General features: G+C 60.4%; 2 protein-coding genes and 1 pseudogene across 2 annotated transcripts in view; 1 reads left to right on the top strand and 2 right to left on the bottom strand.

Moving 5' to 3' along the window:
* The window catches only part of RGS19 (regulator of G protein signaling 19), a 120,499-nt gene that overhangs the window by 38,576 nt on the left and 60,580 nt on the right, over nt 1-21,343 (bottom strand). The gene's annotated exons all lie outside the window — the stretch shown is intronic.
* Nucleotides 846-5,799, top strand: C17H20orf204 (chromosome 17 C20orf204 homolog). The gene is made up of 5 exons (XM_031506571.2): nt 846-866; nt 3,520-3,654; nt 3,861-3,920; nt 4,023-4,175; nt 5,013-5,799. The coding sequence occupies exons 1-5, from the start codon at nt 846-848 to the stop codon at nt 5,169-5,171; spliced, it is 528 nt and encodes a 175-aa protein (XP_031362431.2). The 3' UTR covers nt 5,172-5,799.
* LOC110469006 (ammonium transporter Rh type A pseudogene) lies at nt 10,875-12,411 on the bottom strand (annotated as a pseudogene).

The raw sequence follows: 21,343 nt of genomic DNA, 5'->3' as shown, positions 1-21,343 counted from the left end.
TCCCAAAATTGATAGGAATCAAGTCAGGGCAATTTCTGTGCCTGGGCTCGGGGTTAGGTACAAAATGCAGAGGGGGAGGAGGAGAGGGCTTTGGTTGGAAGCACTAGGACACTCTTCGTGTTGATATTTTGGGGGTCTCACCCTGGACAGTCACTTCTGCCGTGGGTCGGTGCCGCTGTCGGTGTCCACCCACTGCGGTCTGTGAGTGCAGAGTGAAAGAATCGCCCCACGCCAACAGAAATAGAAACCGCGGGGGTTTGCCGCACGGCGTGCAGCTCCGGGCGAGGGACACGCGTGGGTTGTAACCCGCGGGTGGGTGCGAGCAGGGGCTCCCTCGGGGGCAGGGCTCCCTCTCGCACCCGGCCCCGCCGGCCGGGCACGGCTCTGCGCGGCCGGGGGGGCCGGGGCCGCCCCGCGGGGCCGGGCCCGTCCCCTCCCACCGTGGAGCCAAGTTCAAACCGCGGCCGGGACGGGGCCGGACCGGGCTCCCCGGGACCGCCGCGGGGGCCGCGCCCGCGGGGCTCCATGGTGAGTGCGCCGGGACACCCCCTTCGCCCCGGGACCCCTGCCTCTGCTCCGGACACCCTCCCCGCAGCCCGCTGACCCTCCGGAGCCCGCCGCGCTGCGGGATGGGCTCGGCTCGCCCGGGCTGGGACTTGGGACCTGTCGGGAGGTGACTGGTTCTCCTGAGATGAGGCTTGGATCCGCCGGGAGAGGGGCCGGTCTGTCCGGGAAGGGGGTCGGACTGCTCGGGATGGGGCCAGACCACTTGGGAAAGGGCTTGGAGCAGCTGGAATGGGGCTGGGCTGGGTCCAAATGGGACTTGGATCTTTAGAAGGGTCGCGATGGGACAGAGCTGGGAGCCCGTGAGGAAGGGGCTTGGGTCTGGCTGGGGAAGCTGGTCCAGCTGGGATCAGGCTGCTGTGTCTGGGATGAGGCTTAGACCTCACTGGGATGGGGCTTGGATCTGGCTGGTCCTGAGGTAGAGAACGGAGGGTCTGTCCCTGCCTTGGGGCTCTGGGTGGTGACAGAGTCCCTTTGGGTAGGAGGGAGTCAGGGACAGAGTCTGTCTGGCTGGAAGGACCTGGTGACCCCGGTGGGGTTCCCAGGCTGGCAGCAGGAATTGCCCCTTGCTGCCCTGCTGGCTGGGACTGGCAGGAGTGCCAGCAGGAGCTGCTCTATCAACAGTGGTGATTCCCCTTATCTCCTGGTATTTGCTGGAGGATTAGCGTGAGGATGAGATTAGCTGTGCCTGTCCTGCACCCACGCTTCCCAAGGCTGCTCCTTCCCGAGGCTGCTCCGTCACTGCCAGCTCTGCCCTAGGAAGGGATGTGCCACCTGCCTGCAGCTTGTTGCTGTGGGATGGGGGCAAAGGCAGAAGGAATAACCCTAAATCAGCTGCTGAATTTGCTCTCCTCCATCCTGAAAGAGGAGAAGTCAGGAGGAGGATTTGCCACCTCAGTCTCCCTGCATCCCTCTCTTGTCACTGCTGCTTTCCTGCTTTCCATGGTGGGAGGAAGCACCTACAGCACCTACTGACCTCCTGCCCTGGCTGTTCCCTGGACTACTCTGCACTTCCATCTGGGCTGAGCACTGAGCCCAGGCTTGGCCATCTTGGAATGCTGGAAATGATGTGCTTTCTCCTGAAACTGGGTCCCAGTTTAATAAAGCACTTCGGGGAAGTCATTCCCATTTTCATGGTGAAATTGCACAGCCTTGCCTTCCTGGCAGAGGAGACTTCTGGGGAGCAACCCTTAGACTTTGGTCAGGGTGTCCTCATGGAAGCAGTGCTCTCCTTTGATTATACCCTTGGCTCTCTACTTAATCACCTCTGGGGCAAGATCTCTCAGTGGTTTGCAGGGAGCAAAGCTAGCAGCACAAAGAGGCTTTTCCCTGCCCTTCCCAGCTCCCAGGTGGAGCTCAGCACAGCTCTGCTGGAAGGTGTGTGGTAATGAGGGATGCTGAAGAGCCTGGTGGGATTTCCGCTGGTTATACCTGGGTTTGCTCCTCTCTTTGCATGTGCCCATGCTCTGAGGTGATGGTTGTGTCCTTGTGTTCCCAGAACTGTGTTGTGTTGACTTTTGCCTCATGTTATGCCTCCATCACTCCCATTGAGCTGCAAAAGGATGGGAAAAGGTTTCCTTACCCTTTTGGAGCCAGGTCCAGCTCAGGGTTAAGTAGGGAGCACAGAGCAGGTATGGATTTTACCAATAAAGCCCCCAGGTTCTCACCAAAGAGGACAGATGGAGTGTGCCTGGGCTTGGAATTCAGTGAGGGAAATTCTTCCTTCTGGCTTCTTGGAGCAGAAGAGCAAGTGCAGATGTGGTGGGGAAGGCAGTGACCCCTGAGCTGGGGTGGGGAGCAGCAGGCACAGGCTGCAGGCAGAGCTGTGGCCCCTTCCCCCTCGCTTTGGCTGCAGCACAGGGGTTGCATAGTTGGAAGGAGATGAGCTGCTTTCTGCCTGCCCAGACCTGACACCTGCAGCATGAGGGTTGTTTGGGAGGGGGTTGTGTTTGGGGGGGACTTTTCCTGAAAATGTGAAATGATAGAAATGCCAGGATGGGGCCCCAAGGCTGTGCCATCACTCAGAATGTGGAGACGTGTTGAGCTGTTGGGTTCCTTTCCTGGAACAGATTTTGAGCTCGCCATCCTCACTCTGCTGCTGCTGGGCTGCTCAAATATCCCCAATCCTGGTCACTTGAGCTTGTGCTGGCTTTTCTTCAAAGCTGTGGGATTCATCCCTGCCTCGGAGGGTCCATCCACCCCCTCCCTGTGCCCCTCTGCCAGCTCAGGTGTCAGCACTTGGGGTTCCCCGCTCTGCAGGGGCCAGCACGGGGCTGTTGGAGGTTTGGAGCCAGGAGGCTCAGCAGCAGCTGGGATGTGCTGGTGAGAGCAGATGCTTGTGCTGCTTGTGGTGAAACCCTCAAGCCTGGGATGAGCCTGAGCTGCAGGAAGCTGGAAAAATGCTGTATTAGTTCCATCCATACAGCAGAAGTGTGGGAGCATCCTCTGGAGGGTATTTGGATCCATTTGAGCTGAGGTGTGGATGTTACTGTTGAGGACCAGGCAGCTCCTGCTCCAGCTCCTCTCCAAGGAGCACAGCACCTCCCTCTCTGCTCCCCTTGGGTTTTGGTGCTGAGGTTCTCTGGCCTTGAAATGGCACAAAGTGGGGATCTAGTGGAACCATGTTGGGACAGAGAGCTCAGGGATGAGCCCCACAGACTGACACAGGCCCCTGGCATAGCTCTGTGCCAAGAACCCACCTGCTGGCACGAGAGAGAGCTCTGTGTGTGCCATGGGCAGTGCTGCTGGGCTGGGCTGAAGCTGGAGCAGTTTCCCAAGGGCTTTGCCCCAGGGGGAGATCTGGGAGGATGTTTTTTGGGAGAGGAGACAGTTGAGGCTCCTCCATCACATGTTGCATCTTCAGGTACAGGTCCAATGGAGCTTCTGGCTAGGGATTGAAGGCAGAGCCCAGAACGTTCCTTAATCCCCAGCTGACTCTGAGCCCTTCCCTGGCAGATTTTCCCCCGGGCTCTCTCCTGTGCTGTTCTGCTGCTCCTGCTGGTGGCCGTGCTGAGCAGAGGCAGGAGGTGCAGCATCGCCAAAATCCTCCGGCAGTACCGCGCCGTCATCTTCCATGAGATCCAGAACCTGGTGAGCCGAGGCAGGGCTCTGCCTGGGGCCCAGACTTGCACCCTGGGTGCAGCCCTGGTGAGGGATGTGGGGAGGGAAGCTTCATATGGAGCTGGCTGCTTTGCCAGCAGTGCTGGGGAAGGGTTGTGTTTAACTGGGGGATCCTTGCTCCAAGTGGGAAGCGCCCATCCTGTGAGCTGCTGGATCTTCTTGCTTTATTTCTCCAGAGAAACCTGACTGGGTCGTACAGGAGCGGGAGGGCCGGGCCCGCTTGTCGCTCGGACAAGGTGAGCACGGAGGGAGCCGGGGCTGGGGCATCGCGTGGGCTGAGCCCCCAGGGAGCCACGGAGCCTCCCTCCCTGCCCGGGCCCTGTGCTTCTCCTCTGCAGGACCAGAAGATCCTGCTGTCTATCTACAACATCAGCATGTCCCTGCGGGAGGTGGGGGCTGGCACCCCGCAGGGCCCCGAGGAGCTGGCGGTCTGGAGGGTGGCCAGGAACACCAACTTCGTGCTCCGGGAGAACTGCAGGAAAATCAGCAAGGTAGGAAGCCTTCTCCTTCCCAGCCACATCAGTGATTCCCCGTTCCCAGGGCTGTGGGTAGAGCTTGCCCTGTTTTGTGCTCTCCTGGCTGCCCATGAGGAGTCTCCAGGCTCTGCCTGCTTCACTCCAGGAGCTGGGGAATGCTGATTGCACATCCATCCCTGGGAGCTTCAGAATAACCAAGGGAGGGAAGTTCAGTTGTGGCATTGTGGGCCAGGCTGGTGGGGTTTTGCCACTGGCTCCCAAGTGGGTTTTTCCACATGTGCCATGATGCCATGGCTGAGGGGAACACAAGGCCTTGTCCTGGTGGGATGGGCACCCTGTGGGTGCATTCACCCTGTCCTGCTCTTTATCCTGAGTGCTCATAGGCAAGAATTGGGATTTCTCCCCTAAGGGCTGGTCTGGGTTCCTCTGGCTTCTCCAAAGCTCTGCTGGGGAAACCTCATCCAGGAGGATCCCTGTGGCAGCAACCAACAGGGAAAACCAAGGGCAGCAGAGCATGAGCTCCCAGCTTTGCCTGACCCTGGCACAGGGCTGGGACTGTCCTCCCTGTCACTGCCACTGGGGACATCGGCTGGGGACAACCCTGCCTGAGCTCTGCTGGTGTGGGATGGAGCTGCTGCTGCTGCTCTGGAGATCTTACCTGGTGTCCGTGGGCAGCTCAGACAGGGGCAGCCACCTTTGGGGACCCTTGGGGACCTGAGACCATGTCCATGCCGTGGCCATAGGCAGTTTGGCCACTTCAGCCGTGCAGAGCCTTGGTGCCTTTTGTCCCTGACTAATGTGTCTGTGATGTGGGGGGGATTTCTGCCGCCTCCCCCGGCGCACGGAGCGCAGAGCCCAGCGCGCACCGGCGCGGCCCCGGCGCGGCGCGGGGCAGCCGCCCGCAGGAGGAAGCGGCTGCGGGAGATCGGCAGGAAGGCGGAGAGGCTGGCGACCTGCTGGGAGAAGCTCAATGCCCTGCACGCACCCCGCCAGGCGCCCTGGGACTCGTAGGGACGCCCTCGCCGCACGCCGCGGGGATGTGCTGCTCCAGCTCCAGGGCTGCCGGTGGCTCCTTTGGGAACCTGGGACAAACTCAGCCCTGAGGGCGGAGAGGTTGCTGCCAGCAGATGCCCAAGCTGAATTCATCCTCCTGCTCCAAGCGGCTCCCAGGCACCGGAGCCACCACCCCTGGCTGGGGCTGGCAGGTTGGTGTGCTATGGGATGGCTGTGGCAGACACCTGGAACACCAGAAACACTGAGAAGAAGGGAAAGAGCACAAAAGAGAAGGTGAGGTGTGGATTCTTGCTCGCTCCCGGCCCTGCAGCACCTGCTGCTCTCTTGAGGACAATGGGTGTGTTTTGGGGCAGAAAGAGGACATGTGGGGCCATGGCTCTGGGGGCTCTGTTGGAAGTGAGGCCACAGTGCATCTGCAAGGCTCTGAGGTTATTTGAGCTGTGCATGGGGACAGGCGTCCCTGAGGCTCTGCTGGGATGTGCAGAGCAGCCGGGCACCCACAGCGGACAGGGAAGAAAAGGTGCATCATTGGGCACCTGGGGAAGCCTGGAGGGTTCTGATATCCAAAAATGCCAGGCAGTGTGGGGGCTTGAGGCCAAGGCTCAGTCTTGGTGACAGGCAGCACTGTGGAGGGACCCAGCTTCTTGGCACTGTGGGTGCCCCAGCACGGAGGGAATGGTGGGGTGAGGTGAAGTGAAGGGCATCCTCCTTTGTCAGGGCATTCTCCCTTGTCATTGTGCTCTGCCAGCACTCTGCTTGTGGCCTCCACTGCTTTGTTGGGTGGCAAACAGCCTCTGGGAAGCCAGAAATAAAACCTCTTCTTCCCTGGAAGTACTTTGGGTGCTTTATCTGGTGATCCAGGGGCTCTTGTGCTGCGGATGGAGCTGGCACAGTGCTGGGTCTGGCCATGGTGCTGGGCCCGTGGAAGCCCAGGCAGAAGCCCGCAGCAGTGGAGGGCACAGCGACATCCTTCCTCTGCTCACTCTATCTGCATCCCTGGTGTGGAAACCAGGCGCTGCTTTTTTGGAAGGAGCGACAGCTAGGAGGGCCTGCAGTGTGCCCCTGCCTCAGTTTCCCCAGGCCGCCTGCCCGCGTGGCTGTCGCGGCGCTGGGGGGCTGTGGAGGACACGAGATGGCAGCAGCGGGCTGTGTGTGCTGAGCGGAGCCCGCGCCGTGCGTTCCCGTGGCCGCACCAGCATCGCCGGGCTCGTCCCCGCTGAGCCTCGGCCACCGAGCCCGGTCCGGGCAGGGCTGTGCCCAGGGGGGCACTGAGCGCTGCCAGTGAGTGGGGTACCCCCTCATTCCCCGGAGGAGGTGGGGGGCGGCTTTCCCTGAGGGTTTTTGGGAGTTCAAATTACGAACGGGGGATTCAGGGAGGGAAAGGCAAGGGATGCTCAGGGGTTCTTGCCCACCCCCTGCCTCTGGGAATTGGGCTGGGAGGCGCTGGGAGGGCTTCATAAGCAGGGGTGGGTGGGTGAGAGCCCTCCCTGCCCTGGGCACATCAGAGTCCCTGGCTGGAGCAGGGTGCAGGCAGGACTGGTTGATTTGATGGGGCAGGACAGGGACCCTGGTTCGGGGCTCAGAGCTGGGGGTGCAGCCTGGGGATGCTGCTCTTGTGGGGTCCCTGGAAGATGCTCTCTGCCTGGCACCAGGGGCCATCCAGGGAGCCACAGCTCAGCACATCCCAATGCCAGAGGCCTCCTGGTGCTGTGCTCCCCCCTGGCTGGCCCCATAGTGCCTGGGCTCCTTCCTCTCAGCTCCATCCTCCTCCTCGGGAGCCAGCACTGCCCTTTCTGCTGCCCCCGCAGGAGGTTTTGCACTGGTTCAGTTCCTAGGTTTTTTTCTTATTCCTCCTCCCTTATCCCAACCACCATCCCTCCACAAACCACTAGCATCCCAAAATAGCCCTATTGACACTTGATATCCCGTGGATGTGGCAGGGGGCCACAGCAGGACCTGACAGCTCAAGCACCAGCAGGATCGGGATGATGGCTTGGGACAGAGTGACTCACAGCCCTTCTCTTTATCAAGGCTGGAGCAAAGTCCCCCTCCAGTGACCTGTCAGCACCTTCCCAGATAAACCAGAGCAAAACCCACCTCCCTTTACTACCCTTCACTCACAGGCAGCTGCTGCTGGGAACCTGGTGTGCCAGTGGGCATGAGTGCATGGAAAGGAAGGAAAGAGTGAAGGAAGAAGCAACAGGGAGGGAGGGGGAAAAACGAGGTCGTTGTGATGGTGGAATCACGGCAAAAACAGCCGGAAAAAGGAAACAGGCCCTGAAAAGTCAAATAAAAATAGCAGCGAGGCGAACCCAAGTGTGCAGCACATGGGAGTGAGAGCATTTCCTTCGAGGGCAGCACCGCGCGCTCCCGGCTGCTCCGGGGGGGCCGCTCTGATGTGGCTCCAGCTGCTGCCAAGGCCCCCCAGTCCCCCCGTGCTGTGCCAGGCACTTGGCAGCAGCTCAGAGCCCAGCCAGCCCCTGCCTTGCCCGGGGTCCCTGTGAGCCTTTGTGCAAATCCCTCCTCACTGCGGCCGCACAGGCTGCACACGGGTGCTGGAGCTGAGGGGATGCAGGGGCTGGGGGCTCCTGGCCCAGACCCTGCCCTGTGCCCTGTGCTCGCTCTGCCAGATGCATCCGAGCACTGTGCGAGCAGCACAATCTCTGCTTCCTCCCCTCCCCGCTTGTTTTGCAATCCCAGCAGGGTCCCGCTGGGAGCTGGGGGTTGGTGGAGTGGCTGCGGGGACAGGGACAGGGGCGAGGATGGGGGCTGGTGCTCCTTGCCAGGACCAGTGGGCTGCATCCCAGCCCGGCTTGGGGCTAAGCTCAGAGGCCAGCAGAGCCCAGCGCGGGGGGCACTGTTCTGGGGGACAGTGAGGGGGGATCAGAGTGGGGTGCAGCCCAGGGCCTGTACAGGGGTGCAATGCCCAGGTGCTGTGCTGCGGGTCCACACCAGGGTGTGCCTGAGAACTGTGTGTGGGGAGCTTTGCCAGGGGTCCATACTGGGGGACAGGGGCTGCTGTGGTTCCACAGAAGCATGTTTCAGCCCTCCTCACCACCAGTGTCCCACTGAAATGCAGCTGTCCCTGAGCTATCACCATCTTGGGCTGCCAGCAGCCCCTCTTGGCTCTGCGGGACCCTTGCCCACATAAGCCCTCTGCTTCAATCTTCACTCTCTCTGCAGCAGGACTGGGGACCCAACCCCTGGCAGCCCTGGCACACTCAGGCTGTGTCTGATGGAGCAGAGCAGCATTTTGTTCTCTCCCATCTCCCTGCAGCTTCGTGAAGCTGCTGAAAGCCCAGATTTACAGTGTGATAAACGCTGGAGGCTCTGCAAAATATCTGACTGCTCCATCCTTTGGAGAGAGACTGATTTGGAGGAGCGGGGAGCTCTGGGCAGCACACCCAGAGGCAGAACAGCGCAGAGGGTCTCAGGGAGGAGGGGTGGCGGGGACTGGGGCTGATGGAGCCGTGCCATGACCCAGGTGGGTCCCAGCACCCCTGGCCGTGGGTCACCAGGCGCCCAAGCCCCTGTGGGCAGTGGGAAAGCGCTGACCCCCCGCCCCCATCATTTCTTGGGCCTCTTGCTTGTTTTTGGAGCATCTGCCGACCAGATTGTGCCGCGGCGTGCCAGGGTGCCCGTGCCAGGACATGCCAGCCGGGAGGCGGGGTGTGCCCAGGCCCGGCTCCGGGTGTGCTTCCCTCCCTGCGCCCTCATTGCTCGCTCCCCTACTGGGTGCCGCGGGCTGCTCAGCGGGAGCCTGCGTCCTCATCCTCGCCGGGAAGGGCTGGGAGATGCTGGAAAGCGGCTGCTCCGCTGTCTCCGACAGCAAGAGGTTCGCAGCCTCGGGACCGTGCCTGCGTGTGGATGTGAGCGAGTGCTGGGATGTGTGTGCACAGATGTGTGTGTGCATGTGTGCCCGTGCATCACATGTACGTGTGTGTGCACATATGTGTATGTGCGTGAGCACACTGTGTGTGTGTGTGTATACATGTGTGTCTGGGCACACGCCTGGGGTGTTGTGAATGTGTGCAGGGCTGTGCACACACGTGTGTGTGATTTCAGGTGTGTGAACGCTTGTGCATGGGGCTCCTCTCCACGGCTGCTTCCCGACAGGGTCTCTCAGCCCCCGGTGCCGCTGACCCCGTGCCCCTCTCCCCGTGCCGGGGCTGCCATCGGAACCCGCAGGCCTCGAGGTGGGCGCTGCCGGTTTGGCCCGATGCGATCGCGGCTCCCCGGGCGGGTGCCGGTCCCGGCGGCTCTCCCCCAGCGGGAGCCGGGCACTGCTGAGGGGCCGGGCCGGTCCCCGCTCCGGTGGCTCCACACCGCCGTGGGACACATCCACACTGAGCTGCCAAGAAGATGAGTGGCTTCTGGGGCTCGTTTGGGGAAGGGGGAACCGAGCTGCCTCCCGCCCCCAAAGCCCCTGGCCCCACTGCTCAGCCCGCAGCATCCTGCGCCGGAGCCCATTGTTCGGCCGCGCCGGGCTGCGGGGCAGGATTTCTTTGTCAGAGCTCGGCAATATTTTATTCTAACAATTAACCAAACACGCCCGGCCCCCCAAGCCTGTTTGTGATTATTGGAGGGCGAATTCCCCAGCCTCTCTCCCTCTTGGTGTTGGCTCCGCCTGGGGCTGCACCGGGTGGAAGGGATCCAGCCCCTCTCCCACCCGCTCAGGGTTGGGGACCCCCAACCTCGCCGCCAGCCCCCCGCTCCTGCAGCCAGCGCTGGGGGGCTCGGTGGTCTCGGCCCCCTCGGGAGCCCGCGAGCATGGCCCGCATTGTCTCGGCAGCAGCGGGACCCGTGGGGGCGCAGGGGCAGCGGTGATTCACGGCGGGGGGATGTGAATCACAGCCTCGCTCTCCGGGCAGGATGCGGCCCCGCGCTCCCAGCCTGCCGCATGCCAGCCGTGGACCGCAGGCTTTGTCCTCCGCAGGGTGGAAGCGGCTCGCTGCCCGTGGTGGGATGGGATGGGGCCACTGCTCTTCCTGGGATGCTGGCGCAGCTTTCCCAGCTCCAGCTTCGGGGTGGGATGAGGGTGCTGCGGCTGCGGGTGCCTCCTGCGTCCTGGCTCTTTCCGAGGCTCCTCTTTGTGCTCGGGCTGCATCCTCGTTGCTGCGCTAGTGGTAAAAAAGGTTGGCGCTTCCCTTTGCAAACTCTCCTGGAGGGTGAATTGCCCAGTTCAGGTTATCAAAAACCTGTAGAGACTTTGCTCGGAGCCATCTCCTTGCTGCTGCAGTTCCACGTTCCGGGCAGTGGATGCTGAGTTCCTTTCCTGTAGCTGTGGCCTGACCTGGCAGCCTCCGCCAGTGCTGCCCGTTGTGGGCAGGGGACTCTGGAGCTGAGGGTCGGGGTGAGCACTGAGGGTGAAGCCGCTCGCTGGGAGCGAAGCAGCCGAAGCCAGTGCCCTGCAGAGCGGCCGTCTGCGCTCGTCGGGGCTATTAACCATCCTGGGGAGACAGGGCAGGTCGTTTCTCTGGCTGCTGCCGGGAATGAGCGGATGCTGGGACCACTGGGACACGGGACGGGGGTTGCAGCTGCAGGGTGGGAGGACGGAGAGGTGACCAGTGCTACGGTGCTGACCCAGCTATGCCGGCATCCATGGCATGGGGCCGGAGCGAGTGCAGGCAGCGTCTCAAGCCTGCTGATCCTGCCGGTAACAGTCCCTGGCCCTCCCTGCTGCTGCACGAACGCCACTGCCTAAACCTGCTCCTTCAGAGCCAGGGCTCCTTCCTCAGCGCTGCTGTCTGGCCCCGGGCTCTCAGCCTGATCCTGGATCTTAAAATACAGCGAGTCGTCGAAGCAGAGCCGCTCGGGCGGCCGGGCCAGGCAGGGCAGCCCGAGGGCGGCACCGGTGAGCAGCCCGGCGAGCAGCGAGGCGCCGATGGCCACCGCCAGCCCCGCCGCCTGGCACAGCGCCTGCCGGCCCCCCCACCACCCCTGCACCACCTCGCTGGCATTGCCCCCAGCGGGAGACAGCTGAGAGGGCTGGGAGCCGGAGGTGTCCTCGGATGCCACCAGGACGGCCGCGACGCTGGCTGCGGCGCCGAGGATGCCGGGCAAGCCGTGGAGGTTGTGGATGCCGCACTGGTCGTGGAGCGCGAGTTTCCTCCGCAGGAGCGCGGTGAGGAACCTGAAGCCGAGGACACACACCACGGCCGAGAGGCTGCCCAGGGCAAGGGCGGCCACTGGTGGCATGGCCATGTCGGCCACCACGCCGATGGCCACCCCGCCGGCCAGGCTGCCGTTCTGCAGGTGGCCGGGGCTGAGCTTGCCGTCCCTCTCCAGCAGGCTGGAGGCCACCACGGTGGTTATGGCACCGGCACTCATGGCCAGGAGGGTGTTTAGCATGGCACGGTGCTGGGCATCGCCTGGTTGGCAGAGGACAGCCACGAAGCTGGGCCAGAAAACCCAGAGGATGAGTGTCCCCACCAGGGACATGAGGTCAGAGCTGGTTGTTGGGGTCTCCTTGGGGTGCAGTGGCTGCTGAGTTGCCTTGAACAGAGCCTTGGACACACCAAGGCCGAAATAGCAGGAGAAGACATGGATCGTGATGGTGCCGCCCACATCCAGAACGCCCAGACAGGTGACAATGACCCACTCGCTGGCGAGGTAGCTGGGGATCTCACAGGTGGCCATGATGAGCAGCTGGCAGGGGCTGGCCCTCCCCAGGATGGCCCCCACGGAGATGAGCACTGTCACAGCAGCGAACTCAGAGATGAGGAGTTTGTGGAGGTCCAGGTGGATCTGGCCATGGTGGAAGTGGTGGAGCAGGCCCTGCAGCACCAGCGCCCACTGCATGGAGAAGTTGAGCAGGAGGAAGTTGTGGGTGAGGGCACTGAACCCGTAGCGGGGCAGGAAGGTCAGCAGGAGTCCCAGCCCCACCACCAGCATCACCTGGATGTCCTGGAAGAAAGGGAAGGTTCTGTAGACCTGGTTGGCCACCAAGTTGGTATCCTCTGCCTGCGCCGAGGGCTCATCATAGATGACGAAGAGGGCAAAGAAGAGGAGTAGGGCACCCTGGAAAAGCCCCAGGAAGAGGGGCAGGAGGTGACGAGGATAGGTGGAGGATGGCACAGCCATCCTGAGGGGGCAGGAGGGGATGGTGGTCAGTGGTCAGCAGGGCACTGGTGTGAGGTGACAGCCCAGCAGCACTTCTGGGGTGAGCTCCACTTGCTCCTACATCGGGGGTTTTATGGCCACAGTTAATTGTTAACCAAAGATCTAAGTTTATGTTCCAGAAGATGAGGGGTTTGCCCCTCCCTTCTTTAAACACAACACCCATAAAATAACCACATGTTCTTGTTTGGCCGCCATAAAAGTGGACATGAGAGGCATTATGATTTTGAAGGGAAACAAGAAAAACCTGTGGTGGGGCAGATGAGGGAGAAGGAGTTTGGTGAGGAGCTGGCCAGGTATGAAGGTACCACGGCACTCACTCCTGTTGAACTCATCCCCATCCAGGAATGAGGAGCTCCCTGCTGCAACCCTGGAGTGATGCTGGCAGCTCAGACAGCGGCAGCTCCCGCTCTGGCTCTGCCACGTTCCACTCCAGGATGGCCCTGGCACTGCCACCACCCCATTCTGCGGGATGATGCACGTTTTCCTTATCCACCACTTGGATTTTGCAAAGCTCCAAAGCCAGGGCCGAAAAGATCGTTTTCTCACAGGTTTGCATTGGCTTAAATGGCTGGATATTCATTAACAATTAGCGCGCGAGAAAAACAAAGCCCAGAGCAGCCAAGCAGCTACCCCGAAGTTTCTGGGTTGCTGCTTAGTGTGACATTTTGCCAGTGAATGTCTGGAAAAAAAAAGAAATTAAAAAAAAATATATGAGAACCACAAGAACAAAAGGCAGAAGGGTTGGTAAATATTTGTTCCAGAGAGGAGATATTTTTGTGCTGTCCCTGATCTCAACACCCCTGCCGCGGGCGCTGGCTCCGCGCCGCTCTTCGTCATTGTTACTGGAGGATGAGGCAGGCGAGGGCGCAAAATGGGAAACAATTGTTGAATAATCTGCACGAGGCTCCTCTGCCAAACCCTCCCCGGCCATTTTTCAACCCAGAGATGCTGGAAATGGGGGCAACAAAGAGGAGGAGGTGGCGCTTTGAAGGCAGTGCCTTTGATGGGTGAGGAAGGGCTGTGTTGCACCCAAACCATGGCCAACAGCAAGAGAGGGGTGGTGGGAGCAGTGGGGGTTTTGGGATGGGAGTTGGGATGCTTTGTCTGCCCCTAACATGTCCCTGCTGCATGGCTGATGGTACTAAGAGCAGTGGATGCTCCCATGGGGATCCCTCATCCAAGGAAATGTGGGGCTGGGGTCTTCAGGGTGCCATTCGGATCTTTGCTGTCTCTGAGGTGGCTGGGGATGGGTTGGGTTGGGTTGGGTTGGGTTGGGATGGGATGGGATGGGATGGGATGGGATGGGATGGGTTGGGTTGGGTTGGGATGGGATGGGATGGGATGGGATAGGATGGGATGGGATAGGATGGGATGGGATAGGATGGGATGGGATGGGATGGGATGGGATAGGATGGGATGGGATGGGATGGGATGGGATGGGATGGGATGGGGTGAGTAGGCAGGATGCTTCAATTGCTTCTGCCTCTGCCTGCACAGGGGCACAGCTCAACCCACCTCCTGTGGGTGCTGCCAGCTCCCAGCTCCACCAGGCACTGAAGGACAAAGGGATGCAGGCAAAGCCTCCTCGACCCGTTGCTGGTATAAAAAAGGCAAAGAAAGGGGATTTCAGCCCCCAACTCCTCGCCTCCTGTGTCCCTTTGCACACCACACCAGCCCATCAAGGGGATTCTCAAGGAGAGTTACTGGCCTGGTACAGTGAAACCTCTTTGGTTGATTGTGGGTGAGATACAAACCCAGGGAGATGCTTGAAGCAGGTTATGTTCCAGTGGTGGAGGAGCTGGGCTGCTCTTACAGAGCTGAGGAAGCATTTTGGCTCTGGGTCAGCAGGAGTTGGGCTCCTCTCAGTGTGGCTAGAGGTGGGTGCTGCCTGCTTGCCCCTCTCCTGCTCTGCACAGCATCTCAGCCTGCCTCTTCCTGCTTTGATTTGGGGCTTTTTAAAGGTGTGGTTACATCAAATGCTGAAAGGAAAGGCTATTCATCAGCTCTTTTAAGAAATACAGTGCTTGGAAGACTTCAAGGTTATGGCTCAGTGCCTCCTGCAAGGAGGATGAAGAAGATGCTGGAGGGATGCATCCTTCTGGAGCCAGAGGGATGCATCCTTCCCAGCACTGCCAGATCTGCTGGAGAGGACAAAGAGCACATTGGGAAGTTTGGGATATAAATGCTCTCCTGGATCTGGCCATCGTCTCTGGCAAGGGGCAGAGGCATGGGGCACCAGGAGGCTGGGGTCTCTCAGAGTTGGGTCAGGAGATGCTGGGGACACAGGGGAAGCTCCTGTGCAGGGCTGGACTCAGTGCTTGGGGACAGGGTGCTTGAGGGGGTGGCACGGCTCCGTCAGTGAGCAATAGGGAATTGCAGGGTCAGCAGGATGTCCTTGGACACACAGCCTTTTTCCACTTGGAAATCTTGCTCTGGCAGCACTTGAGGATTTGGGATGTTTCTCTGGGCTTCTGGGATTCCCTGTGATCCACAGCTCCTCACCTCTGCCACATCCACGGGGCCAACCAACACCACATTCCTTTGATGAGCTGTTGGGTACCACAATCCCCTTCCCTTGGGAAAAGCCATCCTGTGAGCCTTTCCACTTCCTGAACCAGATGAGGCACAAAAAGCAGTGATGCCCAAGTACTCCCCAGACCAAAGACCCCGCAGCTGAGAGGGGGGGAAACCCTGCCAGGTTGCAGATTAAAAAATAACCTTTATGGCACCCATAAAAGAAGGTCAAAATTCCAAGAGGTCGCTGGGAAGGTGAAAGTCCCCCCCAGCCCTGGAGCACCCCTGAAGGCAGCGAATGATTAACCCCAGAGTGCAGGGTGCACCATTGGGATGCCACGGTCCCTGTGGGGAGAAGTCCAATCCCTCCAGTAACATTTTCAGGCACACCAAGTTTTCTCTTGGCACCAAAGGAGAAGGGATGGAGGAAGCATCTGGCGAGGGCCTGGGCAGCAGGGAGGGAGGGGAGCATTGAATTCCACCCCCCACATCCCCCTTTCACTGGGGGGGGCAGTTGTTTTATGGCAGGAGGACTGGGGAACCATTTTAGCAGGATCCACGCTGGGACTGCTGGAGGAGTTCCCCGCTGAGGGCTGGATACAAAGAAAAGCTGAATTAACCGAGGGTCATATAAGGCAACAGGATCTGACAGATCCGAGCCAATATATGCTGGCAGCAGCCAGTCCATGGCACTGTGAGAAACACTCCTGCAAATTTAACAAATCCCCACGGTCTAGAAAGTCATGTACAAGAAATTACTAATGAAGGGATCTAGTCATATCTGGATTTCCAGACGTTGGTCGTGCTCCCACCGTGTTCTGCAGGCCATATAAGTCCATGGATCTGAATCCCGGGTGCTGCAGGCCGGCAGGATTGTTCCGATCATCTTGCCTGACCTCCTGCGTCAGTCGGAGAGGGCTCCCGGCAGCAGGGGATACCGGGCGCTGGCGGCTGGATCCTGCGGCTCGGCGGGCTGGCCGGGGATGGAGAGAGAAGCCCGAAGGGGAGCAAGGTTTGGGAACGCTGCTGTGGCAGTGGAGGGGCCGGGTGCTCCCATCACCCAGTGGTGATGCGCTGGCACCCAGGTGGGTGCTGGGGACCCGCTGATGGAGCTCCAAATTCATCCCTGCAGGGCAGCACCGTGTGATGGGAAGAAGCTGCTGACAGCAGTCCCGACCTGGGCATCGCTCTTTAACCCCAGCTCCCTTCAGCCTGGAGCACCCCAAAATTCCCCGTTTCCTAAAGACCCTACCAGAGAGCCGGGCTACCTGCGCAGCTCCGACTCTGCTCCATCCCCTCCCTAGGTCCTACAACCACCATCCTCCTGCTGCCTGAAGGAGCCGGGAGCGATCACCGGGAATGTTCTCGGAGCTCCGGAGCAGCTGTGACCCCGCGGGCCCCGGTGCCGGCTGTCAGGCGGCGGGCAGGGGGCCAGCCCCCTCCTCCCCAGCCCCTCGCAGCCGGGTCCTGCCGGGTGGGGGGGACACAAAGCCCAACAGATGTCACCCCGGCATCACGCGGTCCGAAGTGGCCTTCTCCATCTTGTTAGCACATTGTGTAACACAACATGTGAAGGCGCTGGGACCGCACACGCATGCACTCCCCGACAGCCCAACCAGGGGGAAAAGAGGGAGGGGAGAAAAAAAAAAAGAAAAAAAAAAAAAAAAAAAGAAAATCCCAAGGAGAGGGAAAAAAAAAAAAAGGAAGCAATTTAAGCTTTGAATCTTTCTCTTTAAAATGTTCTCATGGCTTCATTAGAATTTGCAGCCACAGAGGCTTTGAAGAACATGGTATAAGGAGTGAAACATCTGGAAAAATTAGGATTAATGAAAACATAATTCCCAAGACTAAAGGAAAGATTAATCCTGTGTTACCACTTGTGTGTTCCACAGCTTTTCCCCAGCTCGTAACACTGAACTTATTAAATCGCCCTGAGCTGAGTTTTCCTTTTCTCTCTCCCTCCCCTATGGAGCCCAATGGAAGCGGCTGATGCCAAATGTGAGGATAACCAACTGTGCTGGCCAGTGCTGGTCTGAGCACACCCAGACCTGTGCCCAGGTGTGCACCCCCTGCCCAGCACACCTGCTGGGGGTCTGTGGGTGGGGGTCCAGCGGGTTTTAGGGTGCTCTGTACTGGGCTGGTGGGTGCTGTACCCCATTGGGGCTGCACCTGCTCCTACCTGGGGTCCTGAGCAGGGTGGGGGCTCACCAGCTCGTGGGATGGGGGATGCTGAGGAATTAAAGATAAATTAATTAAAGAACCCCCTTTTCTGCTGCTGGATGTTTGCCCAGGGTGAGACTGAAGGCACTGGTGTCTTTGGGTGGCATTTCTGTGAGAGCAAGGGTAGCCCTGGTGATGCACCACGCTGTGCCACGCTGTGCCCTGCTTGCCATGCCACACCATTCCATACTGTGCTGTGTCATGCCATATCAAACTGTGCCACACCATTCCATGCTGTGCTGTGCCATGCTGTGCCATTCCACGCTGTGCCAAGCCATGCTCTAGCACTACCCCTGCTCCAGAATCCGGGCTGTGACCAGGGGGTTGGGACATGCCAGCCCCGTGCCTGCTGGCAGTGTTCAGCTTTGCCACTGTGGTGCTGGAGGGTACTGGGGGCTTGCATTAGCTGTGCCAGCCCCTGTTCAAGCGCCCTGACAGAGCTGTCCTGAGGTCTTGGACTACTCCACATGGAGCTCAGACACACTGAGGGACCCTCTGGGGTGACAGACCCTTTGTCCCTGTAAAATCCTGCAGCAATTCCTTTGCCACCAGCAAGTACCACCAGTGGGTGCCAGTGCTGGTTTGGGGTCGCATCAGATGTTTGGGGGTCACATCAGATGTTTGGGGGTCACATCAGATGTTTGGGGTCGCATCAGATGTTTGGGGGTCACATCAGATGTTTGGGGTCGCATCAGATGTTTGGGGGTCACATCAGATGTTTACCCGTGCAGCTTTATCAGCACAGCCTCTAATCTGCTCAAACGGGTGGGGCCGGGGCCGGAGCGTGTCCTTCCCCAGACCGAGAGCTGTGGAATCGTGGTGGGGAGTCCGTGGGAAGAAGGAAAACAAGGAGATCTCACTCCATTACATCTTCACCCATCCCGCCCTGGGCACAGGGAGGCCGGGCACTGCCAGCTCCACACCTGGGCTGGCTCTGCCGATCAGCCCCGCAGCGATCGCGCAGCTGGAGCCTGCAGGGATCGGGATGCTCCGAGCGATGGGGACAGAGAGCAGCGCCCGTTCTGCGGGGCTTTGGGTGGGCTCTTGCCTGCTGAGTGCTCCCCACCACGTCAGGGTGAGGGAGCCAGATGTTTTCCACATCCCCTCCTTGCCTTCTGGCCCGGATTATGCCAGGACTGCATCTGGATGGGGCCGAAGGTGTGTTTGACCCAAGCACGGCTGAACAGGGCTCGTTTGCCCCAGGCCTGGTCGGAAAACGCTGCTTTGCCCCACACACGGAGCGAAGGAGCAGGCAGCGTGCCCAGGCCACTCCCCAAGAAGGGGACGCTCCCAGGGGACTCAAGGGGACCCCTCTCTCCCTCCTTCCCACGCTGCTGTCCCGCTCAGCTCCAGCTTGTTTTCCAGAGAGGAAACCGACAACCTTGCTATTATTATTTTTTTTTTCCTAATTTTTTTTTTTTTGTTTTGTTTTGTTTTCTATTTTCCTTTTTCTCCCAGTGTGAGCGGCGGGGCCCAGCTGGGGGGCAGCGGTGCCGGCGGGGCCAGGTGCCGGCGGGGCGGCGCGGGAGGTGCCCGCCGGCCGCGGGGGGACAAAGCCGGCGGCGGCCCGCGGTGCTCGGGGCCGCACTGTGGGAGCGACGAGGGGATGGATGAAGGTCACATCCTGCCACTCTTCCGATGCCCGGCACCAGGAAAAAGCTGCGCTTTGTAAATATAAAAATAAACAACAAACTCTTCCCCCCATTTACCACCTTTCCCCCCCTCCGCCCCAAAGAAAACAACAGCCCCCGCGGCATCGCAGCCACCTGCTCGGGGAAGTGATTTTTCATATAGGCAGGAAACGGGGGTCTAATTAAATCTGGGGTCAAGAACATAAAGGGAGAACGAAGTTTATTTAGGAGTCCTCGAGGAGGGTGGGAGGGAGATGCTCAGCAGGACTGTGGGGGAACCGTACGACGGTGTTTTGGTGGGGCTGGGGGGGAACCTGGGGGTGTTTTGGCCCCAGGGTGAGTGGCGGGGCATCACCTTCCTCCTGTCAGCGGGTCCAGCGTGCCACAGGGACAGTGGTGGCAGTTCGGTCCTCACCAGGGCAGGGATGCTCTGGGGGACTCCCCACTCTCCCTATCCCCCTGCGGGTAGAGAAAGGAACCCGGGGAGCGTCACGCTCAGACCTACAAGAGTGTCCCCAAGCCTTCAGCGAGATCATATGAGGTTCCTGTTTCACAAGACGGAGGATGGCATTTCCATTGTGCTCGCCGGGGATGTGTTGCAACGGGGCAGCCGCTTCCATCCTTTGTCCTCCTCCCCGCAGAGGAGGAGTCTCAGCCTCTGCCAGGGTGACCCGTCACACCCTGCCGCCCCCCCCCAGCCACCAAATTTGGCTCCACTGGCCGCGGCAGCCCTCCTCGGCGGGTCCCGTCCGCAGGCATCGCCCCACCGCCGGCGCTCTCCAAGGGCTCCTCCTCGCAGCCGCCGCGCTCGGTGCCCTCGGCCGGGGTCCCCACCAGGTTAGGGACACTCCAGGAAGGTGATCCCCACCTCGAGCCGCTCCCAGCGCCGACCCTGGGGTGCTCCAGCTGCCTTCCCCTTCCCGCTGCGGGGCTCCTGCCTAAATTTCACCACCAATTAATAAACGAAGAACTGACCCCACCAAAGCCCGACTGGGGAGCCCTGGGTGCTGGCAGCAGCCCCAACTCCCGGGGTTGATGCCACCACCCCAGCCCCTCTCCCATGCCCGCAGGGGGCAGCTTCCAGCTTTTAGGAAGCACTGCAAAGACCTTTGCCTTTGGGTCGGGTGCTCCCAGCCCGGACCCGCTTTCTATTCCTCAGCTGGGGTGTGCCGAATATAAAGTATCACAGCATTGTTATGAAAAATAATTCAAACCCACCAAAAAGGCCAGCAGCGGATGGAAGGGTGAAATCGGAGCAATCCGGGCTGGCTGTAACCCTTCGTGGGCAGGGAAGGCAAGGCAGGCAGGGGACCGGCATCCACATCCCAGCCCTGCCGCTGCTGCTTGCAGGGATGGAAGGGAAGGTGATGGGCTAAAAGTGTCCCAGTGCAGACTGTAGGCAGGACAGGGAATGGTTTCCCATGGGAAAGGGGGAGCTCGAAGCTGGGGGCTCATAAAACAGCTGGATTTTTAGACAGGCTAATTTAGGGATGCTGGGGAGCGCCCTCATCCCCAAATTCCTGCGTAAGGATGGGACATCCAACCTGGCCACCCGGGGGCTGCCCATGGCCACACTGCAGCGGGGCATCAGGTCCCTTCCGTGATCCTGATGGGACGCAGGTGCCACCCACCACACTGGACGCGTGTCCCCTCCCTGCCACCAGCATCCCGCCGCCGAGCCGGGCACCGGGAGCGGCGCTGGGGACGGGGACGCGTCCCCAGCCTCGGGCCTCGCTCCAGCTGGGCGCTGTTTTGTAAGGACTCCTGGGCCTCTGCGGCGCAGAGATAAGCCCAAGAATTCGCCGTCAGTTCCAAATATCCCGTCCGCTTCCTCCCGCCGTCCTCGCCGCCGCTCCAGCCCGCTTGTCTCATTTCCGCAGCAGCGTGCTGGGGAGCGCTTCCTGTTTTCCCCCCGGCCCCGGGGCGGCGGCGGGGGGCGAGGGGCGCGGGGAGGAAGGGCAGGACAATGGGCGCGGGTCGGCACGGGCGGCTGCCCATCGCCCGCGATGGGGGCTCCTCGCTGGCCCGGGATGGGGAGGCGGATGGCAGGTGGCAGCAGCGGGGACGTGGGTCCTGGGCTGAGCTGAGATTGCAGATGGGGTTTCTTTCTTTTCCTTTCCTGATTTTTTTTTTTTTTTTTTTTTTTTTTTTCAAGAGCTTTGCTGTAAATCAACCCAAGCTCCCTAGAGAGCATCGTCTCTGTACCGCAGTGGGAGCCTCTGCTTCAGCTGGGCATGAGGACAGGAACGAAGCTGGGTGGGGCACAGCCCTGGGTGGGGGGGACCCTGCCCTCTATGGGGCAATGAATCGCCCCCCACAAATCGCGTTTTAGGGTCCCTCCAGTCAAACCACCCACCACAACCCTCTCCTCCCCAGCCACAGCATGGGACAGCAGCATTCCCACGGGGCTGCCACCTCCCAGGAGCAGTGTCACAGGGCAGGAGGTTAGGATGTGGCTATCCCATCCCAAACTACAGCTTTGAGACAAGAGAGGTCCATTTTGGAGCTCTGCTCATCGGAGCTCTGCAACCTCCTGCTGCAGGTAGGACCACCCAGTGGGCAGCCCTGTGTCCCCCTGTTTTTGGGGCTCCTGCCCCGTGCTCCTGGGCTGAGTGTGAGTGTTTACTCGGTGCCTTTCTCACCGCTCACAGCGTGGCAAGAGTTATTCAAAGGCAGGCGGAA

This window comes from Lonchura striata, chromosome 17 (assembly GCF_046129695.1).
Source record: "Lonchura striata isolate bLonStr1 chromosome 17, bLonStr1.mat, whole genome shotgun sequence".
Lineage (NCBI taxonomy): Eukaryota > Metazoa > Chordata > Aves > Passeriformes > Estrildidae > Lonchura > Lonchura striata.
This window is presented reverse-complemented; position numbering and strand designations above follow the sequence as displayed.

What these genes read in the sequence shown, in the direction of transcription:
- C17H20orf204 (XM_031506571.2), top strand. Translation starts at nt 846, where the DNA reads ATGGGACAGAGCTGGGAGCCC. An exon ending in TGGGACAGAGCTGGGAGCCC is followed by an intron (nt 867 to 3,519) that starts GTGAGGAAGGGG and finishes CTTCCCTGGCAG; the next exon opens with ATTTTCCCCCGGGCTCTCTC. An exon ending in TCCATGAGATCCAGAACCTG is followed by an intron (nt 3,655 to 3,860) that starts GTGAGCCGAGGC and finishes TTATTTCTCCAG; the next exon opens with AGAAACCTGACTGGGTCGTA.